The sequence below is a fragment of the Amphiprion ocellaris genome, chromosome 5 (genome assembly GCF_022539595.1).
Source record: "Amphiprion ocellaris isolate individual 3 ecotype Okinawa chromosome 5, ASM2253959v1, whole genome shotgun sequence".
Taxonomy (NCBI): Eukaryota; Metazoa; Chordata; class Actinopteri; family Pomacentridae; genus Amphiprion; species Amphiprion ocellaris.
In genome coordinates, this window is record NC_072770.1 from 30811866 (window position 1) to 30827241 (window position 15376).

Consider the following 15376-nt stretch of genomic DNA (forward strand, 5'->3'; position numbering starts at 1 on the left):
GATTAGAGCCCAGATAAATGCCACACAGAGTTCTAGTAGCAGACACATCTCTACATCAACTGTTCAGAGGAGACTGAACCAATCAGGCCTTTATGGTCAAATAGCTGCTAAGAAACCACTACTAAGGAAAAGCAACAAGCAGAAGAGATTTGTTTGGGCCAAGAAACACAAGGAATGGACCAGTGGAAATCTGTGCTTTGGTCTGATGAGTCCAAATTTGAGATCTTTGGTTCCACCCGCTGTGTCTTTGTGCGATGCTTAAAAGGTGAACGGATGGTCTGTACATGCATGGTTCCCACCATGAAGCATGGAGGAGGAGGTGTGATGGTGTGGGGGTGCTTTGCTGGTGACACTGTTGGGGATTTATTCCAAATTGAAGACACACTGAACCAGCATGGCTACCACAGCATCCTGCAGCAACATGCCATCCCATCCAGTTTACGCTTAGTTGGACCATCATTTATTCTTCAACAGGACAATGACCCCAAACACACCTCCAGGCTGTGGAAGGACTATTTGACTAAGAAGGAGAGTGATGGAGTCACCTGACCTAAACAGTCACCTGACCTAAACCAAATCAAGATGGTCTGAAATGAGATGGACCACAGAATCTCTGGGAACTCCTTCAAGACTGTTGGAAAACCACTTCAGGTGACTACCTCATCCAGAGAATGCCAAGAGTGTGCAAAGAAGTAATCAAAGCAAAGAGTGGCTATTATGAAGAATCTAAAATATAAAACATGCTATTTTACTTATTTCACACTTTTTTATTTACTACATAATTCCATATGTGTTCATTCATAATTCTGATGCCTTCAGTGAGAATCTACAGTGTAAATAGTCATGAATATAAAGAAGTCAAATCCTAGCAAACTACTTCACTTTACTTGTCCAGTACCTCATGACTGTCACTAACACTTCAGGGATGTTAAAGTCTGATAAAGCTCGTGAGCTGTTGTGAAATAGCACGTGTTCAGCTAACAAGGTTCACATGAACTACTATAGTACCCTGAGTTGAACCTCTGCAGTATGTAGCTGAAAACTAACTGAACTGATAGCTCAAAAAAAAACATAGTAACAAATAAATGATCGACATAAATAAATCAGAGTAAACTCAAATGCACATAGAAGCTTATTGCTGAATATGTTTTGATGAACCAAAAAAGTATATCAACCAGTAAAATCTAGGTGTTACATAGATGGTTTACATGTTTTCTTCCATGTGCAAAGTACACTGAAATAAGGCTATTTGGGAAAACAACACTTACTGGTGATAACAACATCCACTAGCTCCATGTGCAGGTTGTTGCTTTATCCACTTAAGTAAAGTTTTAGCACCACCTGGTGAGATTTCCAGTCAGTGGTTTTCAACGTAGTTATGTATCAGACGTTAGTTGTACTGCAGTCTGAACCTGATGCTGGTGAAGCAGGATTTTCTGCTTGCTCTATTGGTTCTAATGCACAGGAGTGTGCCTTTGTATGAGAATGACCACAGCATTTCAAAAATGACTAATAACATGTCGTAGTTGTATTTCACATGATTGCTGTTGGTTGAAAATGTTCCTGATTTTTTTGTTTGTTTGTTTTAGAGCAGTAGGTCTTGGTGTTTGTCAGACACTTAACATTTAGAATTTACAAAATCAGTTTGAAAAGGTCCATCAGATTAATTAAAAGTGCACTGTACATTTTTTTTCATATATGTATCTTTATTCACATTCACATAGCTGTTAGTAACCACTGTGATGTTGCTGCCCATCGCTGTAACTCAAGAGTACACATTTGGTCATGGCTTCCAGCATTTTCTTTTATTTGTGTCCTCTATAAGCTCATTATAATAACATTTTGAGAAACACTGTTTCTTTGTAGTAAAATGCTCTTTTTTAAGCCACTGATAGTTAAGAGATTCAGTTCAAGGCAACATAAATAAATGTTAAAAGGCACAGTATATTGTAGAGCAAAATTACATGTATACAGTACATTTTTCTAATAATTTCTCTTACATTTTCTAGAAGTGCCAAGTAGACGTTAGAGAAGAAAAAAAAACTGTAATACCAAGGCAGATTGTGCCATATAAATATAATAACAGCAATGTCAAAGTAGATAAGGAATGTGGATTTTTTTTTTTAAAGGAAAAAAAGATGATTTTTCTTTTAATGTCATCCCCTGTACTCCATCAAAATGACATAAAAAGGCTGATAACGTTGAAGACATTACTTCAAAGTCATCCCAAGTTACACGCTCTTTGAAGGACGTGGCAGCACCAGCTTTAGTCCAATGTCAATGACACAGGAAGGCATGTAAGACAGGGGGATCCAGAGAAGCTTGGCATCCCAGCCGGCGCTGTATCTGGTGCGTGGGTAGGCAGCAGTCACGGCATGCTCCATGCAGTCGGTCACCTTGCTGAGGTCAGAGTCACACACAGCATTCATGATCAGACGCTGGACGGCGATATCTGAAAAGCAGAATCACATAATGTTAACAGATATTGTACGTAAACTGCATGGATATATTTAAGTTCATTTTTAACCTAATCCAAAAATGTAATGTACACTGAGCAAATGTTGTAATTTTTTAAAGTCACTATAAACCTGCATCCTAATTTGTGATGTAATGGTAAATGTATATGTATCTCCTGATGTATTTTCATACTTAATTGTCAAAACTATGTAAGATGAGTATATGTGGATTGGGAATTTTATATAGAAATTCAGAAAATATAAATACTTTCAATATTTTGGCACTTATGTTAATAGGGGACACTTAATGGTTTCAAACTCATGCTATAATGAACAACAAAAGCAATCAGAGAGTGCAGTACTCCGCCAAGGCTGTTCATTCCCCCATATGGCAGTGTCAGAAATGTAAGCTGTGTGTAAGCTGTGAAATGTTAAGCACAAGCATGTGTTATTCATGTGTACGTTATGTACGGACACCGAATAACGTGACCTAAATATGTAGCAGGCAGCTGGAATTGATGGGACTTGGAAAAACACCCACAATTTAATCAATTGCTCCTTGTATCACTTCCAATGGATAAGTCCCAGTAAGTCCGCAGTGGTGGATTTCTACTAGGATTGCAATCATGTGATCGTCAGCAGGCAGCTGACGTAGCGTTCACTTGTTGTCATAGTTACAGTGACGCCGTGGCTCTATCTCGCAATGATACAGAAATCTTTAACAAATCTGTGGATCTAGACTATAAGACTTGGCGGAGTAAAAATTCACAACATCCAGCATGAGATTTTTTTGAACACATTACAGTCCTGTAACTTTAGGAAATGCTTCAGTCCACTCAAATGATGAGCAGCAGTGTATTGTACTTACACTTATCGAGGTACTTGTCTCCATAGCTGGCTTTCACCTCAGGGCTGAGCTGGTTCCACAGTCGATGCAGCTCCCTCTCGATGGGCTTCAGGCTCGTCACTGCAGTCTTGAAAAAGCCCGGCTCAATGATGCACACGTTGATCCCAAAGTAGTTGATGTCTCTCCTGAAAACAGAAATGTAGACACCTACTTTTACGTACCACTTTTTAACACATCACCTTTTCTGGAGGATTTGTCAGTTGTAAACAATGGCTTTATTAACAGTTAATAAATCAGTTACATTACAGTTTCGTTATAAGCGATTCAAAAGAGCAAGTTTTGGGTTGCCAGAAAAATCCTTCTGTCCAGTGAGTCCTCTGTCTATTCGGCAATAATGCCGTATAAATGTTGATAATTCACAATTCATAGTGGGATTTGTACTTAATTAATAGGTCATCACCACTGTCAATAAGTATTAAATCAATATATCTTGGTTAACAATTATCTGCAGGTTTAGTTGGTTGTGTTGATAAATGACAGTCCGAAAAAAGACCCCTGCTTGAGGATTATTGCCCTTTTGACAATCTGGCAATTCCATCTTCTTATGAACTTGCACTTGTCATTAGTTTCCTTCTACACACCTTTCATAAAGTATGACTTATAAATGTGTATGTTTGTGACACTGCAACTTCAAACTGCAATTTTTGGCACTGTAACTAAACAAAATCAGGCATATAGTGAAAAAAAAGAATAAAACTGCTGGTTTGTACAAGTCTTAAAGACAAATAAAATCTTTGGAAAGCAGTCAGAAAGTAAAACAAATCATTATTATTATAATCATAATTATACAATATCATTTATAATATCAGCCGGATCTACAAACCAAATGTCATTTTTGAACAGTAAAGACTGTGGCTTGGATAACTGCATGTCCTTCTAATTATAATGTAGGCCTTTCTATAGAAAAAGACAAGCCTAATCAGGTCCAGAGGAAAATGTCTCTGTGGTATTTAACACTTCAATACACACATTGTTCCAGCAACCTCTTATATGAGTTGATGAGTCTGTGTCAGTCTTACCTGAGGCAGTCAGAGAAAGACTCCACTGCAAACTTGGAGATGCAATATCCACCACCGTTTGCAGCCACCCTACCCAGCACTGATGCTACGTTTACAATACGGCCGCGGGCCTTTTTGATGAGAGGCAGGAAGGTCATTGTCATGCCGATCACTCCGTTCATGTTTACTTTCAGCGTGCTGTGGAAATCCTCCACTTTCATCCACTCTGAAGGACCCATTGGTAACGAGCGGCCAGCATTGTTCACGATACCCCAAAGTCCTACAGAGATTAAAAAAAAGGGAAGAAAACAACAAAATGTGTTACAGTTAATGTCAGAGTTGTCTTGTGAGATCTAGTTAAACTGTTGTTTTATATTTAACTACAGTGAAACAAGAATGTTTTTTAAAAGAGTTTCAACAGCATTTTATAACACAGTTTAGTGTTATAATTTGGTGAAATGACTTGTAAAATCATAGAAAAAAAATATTAATTGCAAAGTATCCCTCCTGCCCGTATGACCACCATGGGTTCCAGAGCCTTCAGCCGTTCTGGCCCCTGCCTCTAAAACTCCCTCCCACCTGACATCCGAAACATCGACATGCTGGACATTTTCAAATTCCATCTCAAAACCCACCTGTTCAAAGAAGCACACTTTCTTTGGCTTCCATTCCTCTTTATTTTTCTGCTTTTTAAAAAATTGCTAAATTTCCTTCTTTACATTTTTTTTAACATCTTTAAGTTAAATTGTTAGTATGAATGTGTTTTAACTTTATTTACTTTGTACGGTGTCCTTGGGTGTTCTGAAAGGTGCCTATAAATAAAATTTATTATTATTATGATGATTATTATTATTATTATAATTTACATGTAAACCATTTAAAACCAACCAACCAAAAAATAGGCCAAAATTGTAGATAATGTCTACATCAAAACTTTAGATTTTTACCAATGGTAATTTATTCTTTAACAGTGTTTGACTGTAAAATTGAACTATTTTATTTTATTTAAATCAGCCAAAAAAAAACCAATTATATTTTGAAGATATTTTCTGTTTTACAAAGAAAAAAATATGTGTACTAGGGACTAAAAAAATGGTAAATAACTTCTTAAACTGTAATTTTACAGATTTTCATGTTATTTGTACAATTAAAGATAATATTTAGTAAAATTACATACAATTGCATTAATGTACATGTTGACTGTAAAAATAAAATTTATTTAAAAAAATTGTATTTTTAGAAATAGCAAATAGATTTTTGTTCTTTGTCTTGCACATTTGCTGCCAGATTTTTACCGTTTCTACATCATTCGTTTACATAGTGTGAAGCATCTCTTACCGTTTTCGCCGACCTCCTTCTTGGTCCACTCCATGGCTTTTTGGATGCTGTCCTGACTGGTAACATCCAGCAGGACTGTCTTGAGTTGAGGCCCTGCTACTCTTTTGAGATCATCAGCTCCCTTCTCTGTGAGACAACCAGCCAGCACACGGAAACCTTTGCGGTCAAGCTTCTTACACAGCAGGTTTCCAAACCCCGAGTCGCAGCCGGTCACAAAGACATACTTGTCAGTGATGCTTTCAATCTCCAGGCTGTCTCTGTATAACCAAATGACAAACCACAACACCACGAAAGTAGCAGTGATGTAGAGCCAAGCATTTTCCCTGAAAGATAAGAAACAGAAGAAATTCAGGGATTTAGAAAGTTCTACAGTTGCCAAATTAAAGCCCAAAACATAGTGAAGCATTGGTATTTCTTACCCTAAGAGGTCATAGACAAACTGTGTAGCCATGTTGCCTTCAGGAGAAGGAGAGCTTGGAGCTTGCTGAAAAAACATGTTGAGCAATCTTTCTGATGTGGCTACCTGCCAGTTTTCGGGGAATGGAATGAAAAGTAGAGATATGCCGATTAATTTCAGGAGTCCTCTGTCAACAAATCCAATTTCATAATAGTGGAGCGTTTCAGTGATGCAACATACTGATACTGAATATTTTTAGCAACTCGTGGACACAATGAATTTGTTCACTGGAGGCCTTAACAGAAAAGGTGCTTGTAGTACAGCAGTGTGTCGGGTGCATTGGGCACATGAGAACTCTTTGGATAATACTCTTAAGGAAGAAAGAAAGGCTTTTATGAGGGAGTGAGACCCGAGGAGGGGGGCGCATTGTTTTGAAACATAATTTTAATACCCATGACGGGACTGCTTAGCCTGCTCATAGCAGAAAACCAATTAGTTTAGGGGCTTATTAGTGAGTACAGCAACAAAATAACTCCCGTGGGTTAAGACATTGAAAATATCTAAACTGTCTGAAGAATAAAAATCGAATGCTGTTGTGACTGGCGTGAGAGCATTAATTAAAACATGAATCATCCACGGGAACTGTTAATCATTGTAATTAAACTTTCTCAGGAAAATTTAGTTTCACATGAAGTCCTTAGATATTTATATCAATCAAAGATTATGAAATTAGATGTAGTTAATCAAACTACCTAAATTAGTCTTTGCTGTAAGCTTTGGTCATACATATTTAAACTAATGGTTTCTTTGATTAAACTGCAGTGTGGTATATTCAGCAAGAAATTGTGGTTTTAGGAGTTAATCAGAAAAAAGATACATCAAGTGATAAAATACTTGTGACATAAATACTAATATGATAAATGTATTATATCCTACCTTTTCCCCCTTTTTTTAAGAAGAGATGGATGTCCACAAGTTGCCTGTCCTCCTCTGTCCTCGTCCCTTTCCCTTTCTGATTATTCTTCTGTCTTAGCTCAGGGAGGCTGGTCAGAGAGAAGCTTTATCCCTGTGGTTGATCCCTTAAGACAAGTCCGCTATTGGTAATCCCCAATCTGTAACCATTTCGTTTGTGGTTGGGAACAAAAAAAAAAGAAAGAACAAGAAAAAAAAAACCCACACTTGGATTTTATTCGATCTTTGGATCTTGTTCTTTCAAAAGATTGACAAGAAAGTTTTCCAATACATTGTCAGTGGCTGATGGTTCTCATGATATACAAGCATAATGTTCTAAGAGTGTTAATTCAAAGTTGTGATAATCCCACATGTTCAAACCATGTGCAGTCTCAAAAAACATGAGTGCGGCTTTATTATGAACTCACTCAGTTCCCTGACAAGTTATATCAGTAATGAATCTCACATAACACATACAGAGTTCTGTACTTACCGTCTATATTTCTGATACATATTGTGAGGCTGGTCAGCTTGTCCAGCAGAATTGGAGACTGTAAACGAGAAGTGACCAGTGTGCTGTACATTGTGTTGTTTTTCCTCAAAAAAATCCTGATGTATTAATGTGACTTTAGAACTGTACCCTCCAGAGAAAAACTGTTATAAACATATCATTTAGACATTTCAGTCCAATTGCTGTTTATTTAAATGAAGACTAACTGAAGCATCTTGTGTGTTACCTGTGTGGTAATTTGAAAGTGTAGTTATCCAACATGCCTGTGATTATGTGAGTGAACATTGCAGCCACATTTATGGTGACATAACTTTCCCTCGCGTCACACATTCCAGAAATTGTCTAATCCCTTGCAGGGCAAATATTTACCAGTTATTGTATTTCATGGATTACAGCAGGTCTATAGATTTTAAAACCTTTTAAAGCCTTCCACTTTTATAAGGGGCACAATGAAGCCATCAGCCTAAAAATGCAAGAAATCCTTTGTAACTGAACATATGAGCTATGAGAGCACATCTCCCAGCATGAACTCTCACAGTTCTTCTCCATTTGTGTAATTAACATTTAATCTTTCCCTGCCCACTACTGACACCTACTGTGAGTATGGACATCCTGACAAGACAATCCTTTTTATGGCGCAAGGTTCTCTTTTACAAATCAAGTTCTTCATGTATTTTTTTCTTGATGTTCTTTGTTCATTTACTTGTTTCCTAAGAAAAGACATCAATACATTTTTTTTTTTTAACCTTTATTTAAAAATAATACTCCATCACTAAATGGTAACAAAATTTAAAGTTGTCCAACAGAACCAGCACAGTTTTCAGTGTGTGTGTACATGTTATGCATAAACACAGACATAAATAATTCAGATATCAGGTGCTGGAGAAGAAAGCCTTCCTTAAAATGCTGCTAAGGAGATACTACAGACTTGGAGACAAGTGGTAGCTTGTTTGTAACTCCTTCAGCCTGCTACATATATTCTCTGTACATGCAACAACAAATCCACTACTTTTTCCCTCTATTCAGTGACTAATTCCTGATTGCACACAGATGCCCTGACTCTCAATATGTTAGACAGAGCGTTGGCAATAATGTTGCTAATACAAGAACATACGCAATTACCCAAGTAAGCATGTAGTCGTCAAATGAAACAGACCTTCGTTGTTGATCTGAACAAATTACTGTCAGCCTTGGTCCACTTACACTTGTACTGCTGGCACTGCTGTGCTGGATATTTGTTGATAGGAGTTAACTGGACCACATTGGTTGATTCCAGTGTATTTACTTTCAGCTGTAAACATGGCCCAAACACACCCCGATGTTTATGAGCAAGTGGACTGAAGCTGACCCTTGTGTACATACTCCAGAGCTGTGGCAATCGTCCTCATGTCCATCTCAATGCTGCGGGCCCAGTTCTCCACATCCCCAATTTCCTGTACAGAAGAGCAGAGAAAACTAAATTATTTGTTGCCTCCTTGAACGGCTACCACTCAAACTTATCAGCAGCAGCAGCTTTAAAGCTTGCAGCCCCCTCGATTCAAACGTGTTTTTGACTGCTTTCACATTCATCTGTTGACGGGGTAAAGTTTCTCTGAGCTCAGATCAAGTCCCTGTTTAAGACGTGTTCGCACACGCACGATTTGCTGATGACACAACTAATTTGGTAGCTATCCAGTATGTTCCTTATGCAAGTGTGGTGTGCAAACCTGAAAACCCTCAGTGCACATTCATAGCAGACATATCAGGCGCAAATTATTCTTACAAGCAGAGTACTTTCACATCTTCTAACACATTTGGAGAAGATTTTTAACACTTAAAAATAGCTTCTTTCACACGGTTAAGTAACCGTGTTAAGATGATGTAATTTTAGAGGGAATGGAAACTCATTTGAGTGTTGCTGCAGTTTCAGGATCTAGAAACCGCAGCAAGGCATGAGTGGAATGAATCTCCTTTTAGTAAACCTGATAAGCAACTGTACTGTAAGTTTGAGTCATGATACTGATCTGAACAATGTGCACAAGTGGATAAGACAACAATAAGTATTGTTAAATCTGCATGATGCATTGTTTTTGATATTGATGCAGAACCATATCACTTAGTATGACGTGAGTTTACATAGAAGCCTCTCAGAACATGTCCTAGTTAAATAAACAAATACAATCTGCAAGTGTGGTTGTTAAGCGTGTGGTATTTAGACCTGAAATCATTTACAGCATGGGGGTATCAAACATACGGCCCGCGGGCCAACACTGGCCCTCCAGAGGGTTCAATCCAGCCCAATGTGGGCCTCTGGATGACTTTGCAAAGTGTAAAAAATGACAGAGAAGACCTTAACTGTAATTTTTTAAAACTGTACATTTTAAATAATTTCTAGATCTATTATTTGTACATTTTTTGTAAAGATTTCTATTGATGTCTTTTATTCCACTATTTAGTTATTTTTTATTCTTAACTTACTTGTCTTGTATGTTTAAAAGGGAGAAAGTCATCTGCAATTTCATTGTACACTGTGTATAATGACAATAAAGCTTTCTTATCTTATCCTAAAAAGATAGTTCATTAAATGTGAACATTTTCAGAATGTACTTTTTTTGCACTAAAACAAAGGGGAAAATTTGGAGTTTTGGTTATTTATAAGTTATTATACTGTGATTTTACCAGTCTGGCCCACTTGAGATTAAATTGGACAGCATGTGGCCCCTGAACTAAAATGAGTTTGACACCCCTGCTTTACAGAATCCAACTTTATGCAATACAAAAGCAGAACTGCTTCATGAGATTTTTGGACAGTTAAAAGTACAGGCTTATCAAGTGTAACAAGGTTAAATTGCAAAGTTGACAAAGAATAGTTGGACATTACATGACAGAGATTCATTCTTTTTAAAATAAATTTGAGTTGTTTATCGCAAGACCCCACTTCCTGGTACAGCGTATCCTACCTTTAAGGCTTGATTGAAACCCTCCACCATACTGATCCACTGAGCAGTCTGTTTGGAGAACTGGCTCGCCTGCACTTGGAGAGTCTTCACCTCATGGTCAAGCTTACGCTGGTTTACATATGCCTGGGCAACACTGAAGTGAAACAGGAAACAACAATGAGTTTCTCAGCATTTTTAATAGATGAAAACATGGCATTAAATGCTGTCTAGGCACTTTGACATGCAAGAGTGAATTTGTCCTCAACTGTCTTAATCAGGGGCTGCACAGTGGCTCAGTGGTTAGCACTGTCGCCTCATAGCCAGAAGATCCCGGTTCCTGTCCTGGCCTGGGTCTGGGATCTTTCTGTGGGTTTTCACCGAGTACTCCCGCTTCCTCCCACAGTCCAAAAACATGCTGAGGTTAATTGGTGATTCTAAATTGTCCGTAAGTGTGAATGTGAGTGTGATTGTTTGTCTCTCTGTGTGGCCCTGTGATAGACTGGTGACCTGTCCAGGGATCCCCTGCCTTCACCCTGAGTCAGCTGGGATAGACTCCAGACCCCCATGACCTTAATGAGGACAAAGCAGTGTATGGATGGATGAAGTGTCTTAGTCAATAATTTCTCCGTTTATAGTAAAAAAAAAATAAATAAAAAAATACTGTTATAGTCAATCTACCCAAAATCTTCCCTCGTCACTAAGGGATTTTGGTCATAGTCTTTTGCATAAAGGAACAGCACAACAAAGGTCTTTGCATCTCACTCTCATTCCTTAAGCTGATTGTCGATGTTTCATTGGAACTTTCACAATATTAACAATCTTACTGTACTATTTGTGGTTGTGTTACACATTATGCAAATGCTATTATATTCTGCCAGGAATGGATTGCTTTATTGTCTTGGCTCATAAAGAGTTTCAGCGGGTGGGAAATTGAAAGGTGGCAGCTTGACAGGAATCTGTTAGAGAACCACGTTACCTAGACAATCTATACACATGATGTTTAGACACTGACACTATTGTGAAGAATTCTTTAGAGTATGTCACAAGTGGAGTATATTACTCATCCATTGTCACTAGATAAAAACTTTGCAATACTGATACTCAGTAGCAACATTAATTATTTTTCATCATGACATACAGTGCTGAAATCATGAGTCAATCGACTGAAAGGTAATCTTCAACTGAATTGGAGACTACTTGAACATGTTGGACTTGGGGATTCTTTACTTCTAGTGGACCTTTTGTTGATCAAGCCCATAATCTGACATGTAATCAGCAAAAATGATCATTTCGTAGTATCAGTAACACTTAATTAAAGCCACGTGTCTGAGCTATTGAAGCAGATTCAATACTATGGTTCAAGCTAAATTATATGGTGCTGGTTTCAGTTGTGTTGTGTTGCCAAAGAGATAGTTGAAGAAATATATGCAGCCATTGTACAATACCTTTATCTAGGCCATACAGATAGGTCCAAATTAAAGTTTCAACTCTGCTGGACACATGGGACGCTATTTTTTTAAAAGACAGTCCCTGATTTGGTGTTTTGACAATCTTGGTGGAGAGTGCTAAGACCAAAATCACCCATAAGCATTATGCTCGGTTAAGATCTGGTAACTGAAAAGGTCATGCCAACTCACCTAAGACATCCCAGTTGAGGTCATGGATTTTTTTTGAATAAAATTATGCAAAAACTTGAACATAAACCATGGAATCTTGCAAAATCACACAGGGTAATTGCACTCTTTTATACATACTGTGAGGTATATAAGAGAAGGCAACATTGCACTCATTAATGCTACAAGTTGATGAACTTACGAAATGTTATCTCATCCAGATACACAGAGCAAGATGAATCATCTATTACACAGTGACCAAAACCACTACAAGCTAGAACTTCAGTTGTTTATTTCCTTAACTATTGAGAAAATAGCTCAACAAATACCACATAAACATAAAAAATCAACATAATACAAATATTTACCTGACAGTGAAAGATACCAAATGTTATATTAAAGCCACTGAAAAAGTTCCAAGTTTTTCTTGAAGTTTCTGGGATACTCAGTAAAAAAAAAAAAAAAAAAAAAAAAGCCTGACAAATCCTGAAAAATAAGCAGTCGGTGAGGCTTTAAAGATGCTTTAAAAGAACAGTTGAAGTTATAAAATTTAACACTGAGGGCCTGTTTTCAGAAATTCCGAACTTCAAAAGTGTTTGGAATAGATCTGTGAGATGTTGCAAGATTCCATGGTTTAGGTAGAAGTTTTTGCATGATTTTTTTTTTTTTCAAGAAAATCAATTACCTCAACTCAACCCTTGGTGAATTGGCATGGAATGACTCCCTACCATTCATGATGATTCACATCATTTTCATACTCAACAAACTATTCTCTAACTCAGGGGTGTCAAAGTCATTTTAGTTCAGGGGCCACATTCAGCCCAATTTGATCTGAAGTGGGCCAGAACAAAAATCTCAGCATAATAACCTATAAATAACCATGACCAAATTTTTACTTTGCTTTAGTGCAAAAAAGTATATTCTGAGACACAAAATAACAAAAAATGAGGCAAACAACAAGAAACAAAACAAAAAAATTAGACAAAAAGTTACAAAGCCTCAAAAAAATAGACAAACAACACAAACGAGACAAAAAATGACAAACATGAAAAAAAGGCAAAAAATGACACACAAAACAACAAATAGGAAACACAGAACAACAAAAACATGAGACAAATGACAAAAGTCAGACAAAAAAAGACAAAAAAACTACAAAAACAAGGCATAAAATGATCAAAGAAAAATGAGCAATCTCATATTTTACTTTATGATCAAAACAACTTGTCAGGGTCTAAAAATAATTTTAAATTTAGAGTTTTACAAATTTACAATTTGCAGGTAATATTTTCTCTGTAATTTTTACACTTTACATATTGGCCCTCCAGAGGGCCAGATTGGACCCTCTGGAGGGCCGGTTTTGGCCCGCGGGCCGCATGTTGGACAACCCTATGCCATATGGCACAAGGAATTAGAGTCTAACTCCTTGTGCCAAATGAAGACCACTCCCATCACAGAAATGTTTCATCACAGGATACAAGTGATCACCAAGAACAACTTGGTGTTGATTTGCAGCAAGAAGACCCAAACCATAACACACCAACCAGCTCCCCTCACTGTTGAATTTACGTCCATCAGTACTGATCTCCCACTCTGGCCACCAGTGGGTCAACAGATCCCATATCCAAATCCTTAATTATCACCATTTCTACACATGAATAACATCTGATTCATACCCAACGTTGAGGTGGTCCACCAGGGCTTCTGTCAGACAGGTGGCTGCAGCAATAGCTTCACGTCTTCGCCTCTCTGTGCAAGAAAACACATAAACACGGACAAATAATTAAAGCTACTCAGGACAGAAACCTCCAAACAGAGCTTTGTTTTTAGCATCGGTTAGCATCCTTGCTAGTTAGCCGATGCTCTTACTCACCCTGCTGCTCCTTCCGCTCATTTTGCTTCGCCTGGTGCTCCTTCAGCAGACGGGACAGCATCTTTCTTTAGTCGTCGTTATGATTATTTCGCAAATGCCAACCGTTTTAACTCATTTACATGTCACTCACATACACTTATTCATCATACACCCAAAGCTAGCATGGTACGCTAGCTACTAGTGACGCTGTTAGCCGTTATCACGAGACCAAACTGTCTGATGTGGGCGTGTCCATTAATGGCGCCATCATTGATCATCATCACGAGTGTAATAACATATAATGGTTTTATAATTTACAGAAAACAACAAACTGGTGTTGGACCAGCTACTTAACTGCACAAAAGCACACGATTTAAAGACAAATCCATGCTCTTGTTTTACGGTGACGATGTTATTTATGGTCAGCTTCAACGACATACACGGTCTTCAAAATAAAAGTATGCAGGAAATAAATTAATACATAGACAACTGTTGCTACTACATAATGCAAAGACTGAAACAAATATAATTTTTATGTCTCACAATCAAAAAATAGATAAATGCAAGTGATTTGAATAGTGGAAAACACCTAAATAATAAATAAAATGACAAATGGTCTCATCACAAACATAGGACCAGAGAGAGCAAGATAAATATCAGCAGGCAACCTTTTGGTCTGTCACTATTAGTCTTAATGTTTTATAGATCATACAGTGGTCACGGACACAGAGCTACTGATAATGCAAGAGGGCAATGTCAAAACAGTGTGCTTTTCCAGAGCTTTCAACCATAACAAAGTCCTAATAATACAATGGGTACAATTCAAAACAAATACTGAACTTGGGTCAGATCCATGTGTTAAACTAGCCATCCCAGTGGGAACATGGCTAGATCCAACTGCTAAGATAAATTTATTAGGGTGACCAAACGTTCTGTTTTCCCACGACATGTCCTGTTTTTATGTCCTATCCTGGCTGTCCTAGTTGTTTTTTTATAAAGTGATGAAAATGTCCTGGTTTTCGTTGTTTTTCATTGGGCCACTACATTGTACTAAAATTAACAAACAAATATTTTTTATTATTTAGTTTTTTAAAGTTTGTGAGAGCTATTTTGTTAAAGACAGATTACTAATATAGCGGAGGTATTTTTTTTTAGTTTTTTTTTCTAATACAGAAGAGATTGTTTCTATCATTATGTCATTAGTTATTTTTGAAACTTGTCATAATAAAACCTGTTGAGTAACCTCTGAGAAGCCTGTCTGAATTAGTATCTTTGGTTATTAATAGTACTTGGTAATATAGCAATTTTCTATCCATACAAAGGAGGCACACTTTAAATGTATTGAAATTATAAGGCATCTTTGAGTAAACTTTGAGTACATTTGAGCATCTCTGCAAGGCCGAGTGTCCTGATTTTGGGTAATCAAAATATGGTCACC

General features: G+C 37.4%; 2 protein-coding genes across 2 annotated transcripts; both read right to left on the reverse strand.

Moving 5' to 3' along the window:
- Window positions 1–1685: 1685 nt before the first annotated feature.
- On the reverse strand, window positions 1686–7165 carry rdh5 (retinol dehydrogenase 5 (11-cis/9-cis)). Its single transcript, XM_023281557.3, has 6 exons — window positions 7033–7165; window positions 6119–6222; window positions 5700–6022; window positions 4383–4641; window positions 3325–3488; window positions 1686–2452 (listed from the first exon to the last, which is right to left on the reverse strand). The coding sequence occupies exons 2-6, from the start codon at window positions 6193–6195 to the stop codon at window positions 2232–2234; spliced, it is 1044 nt and encodes a 347-aa protein (XP_023137325.2). The 5' UTR covers window positions 6196–6222; window positions 7033–7165; the 3' UTR covers window positions 1686–2231.
- A 98-nt stretch (window positions 7166–7263) lies between these two features.
- bloc1s1 (biogenesis of lysosomal organelles complex-1, subunit 1) lies at window positions 7264–14172 on the reverse strand. Its single transcript, XM_023281561.3, has 4 exons — window positions 13960–14172; window positions 13763–13835; window positions 10498–10630; window positions 7264–8991 (listed from the first exon to the last, which is right to left on the reverse strand). Exons 1-4 carry the CDS (start codon window positions 14018–14020, stop codon window positions 8881–8883), a joined length of 378 nt encoding a protein of 125 aa, XP_023137329.1. The 5' UTR covers window positions 14021–14172; the 3' UTR covers window positions 7264–8880.
- Window positions 14173–15376: the final 1204 nt, after the last annotated feature.

What these genes read in the sequence shown, in the direction of transcription:
- rdh5 (XM_023281557.3), bottom strand. Translation starts at nt 6,195, where the DNA reads ATGTTTTTTCAGCAAGCTCCAAGCTCTCCTTCTCCTGAAGGCAACATG. An exon ending in GAAGGAGGTCGGCGAAAACG is followed by an intron (nt 4,642 to 5,699) that starts GTAAGAGATGCT and finishes TAATCTCTGTAG; the next exon opens with GACTTTGGGGTATCGTGAAC. An exon ending in AGACAAGTACCTCGATAAGT is followed by an intron (nt 2,453 to 3,324) that starts GTAAGTACAATA and finishes TCTGCTTTTCAG; the next exon opens with ATATCGCCGTCCAGCGTCTG.
- bloc1s1 (XM_023281561.3), bottom strand. Translation starts at nt 14,020, where the DNA reads ATGCTGTCCCGTCTGCTGAAGGAGCACCAGGCGAAGCAAAATGAGCGG. An exon ending in TGAGCGGAAGGAGCAGCAGG is followed by an intron (nt 13,836 to 13,959) that starts GTGAGTAAGAGC and finishes TTTCTTGCACAG; the next exon opens with AGAGGCGAAGACGTGAAGCT. An exon ending in GTTTCAATCAAGCCTTAAAG is followed by an intron (nt 8,992 to 10,497) that starts GTAGGATACGCT and finishes TCTTCTGTACAG; the next exon opens with GAAATTGGGGATGTGGAGAA.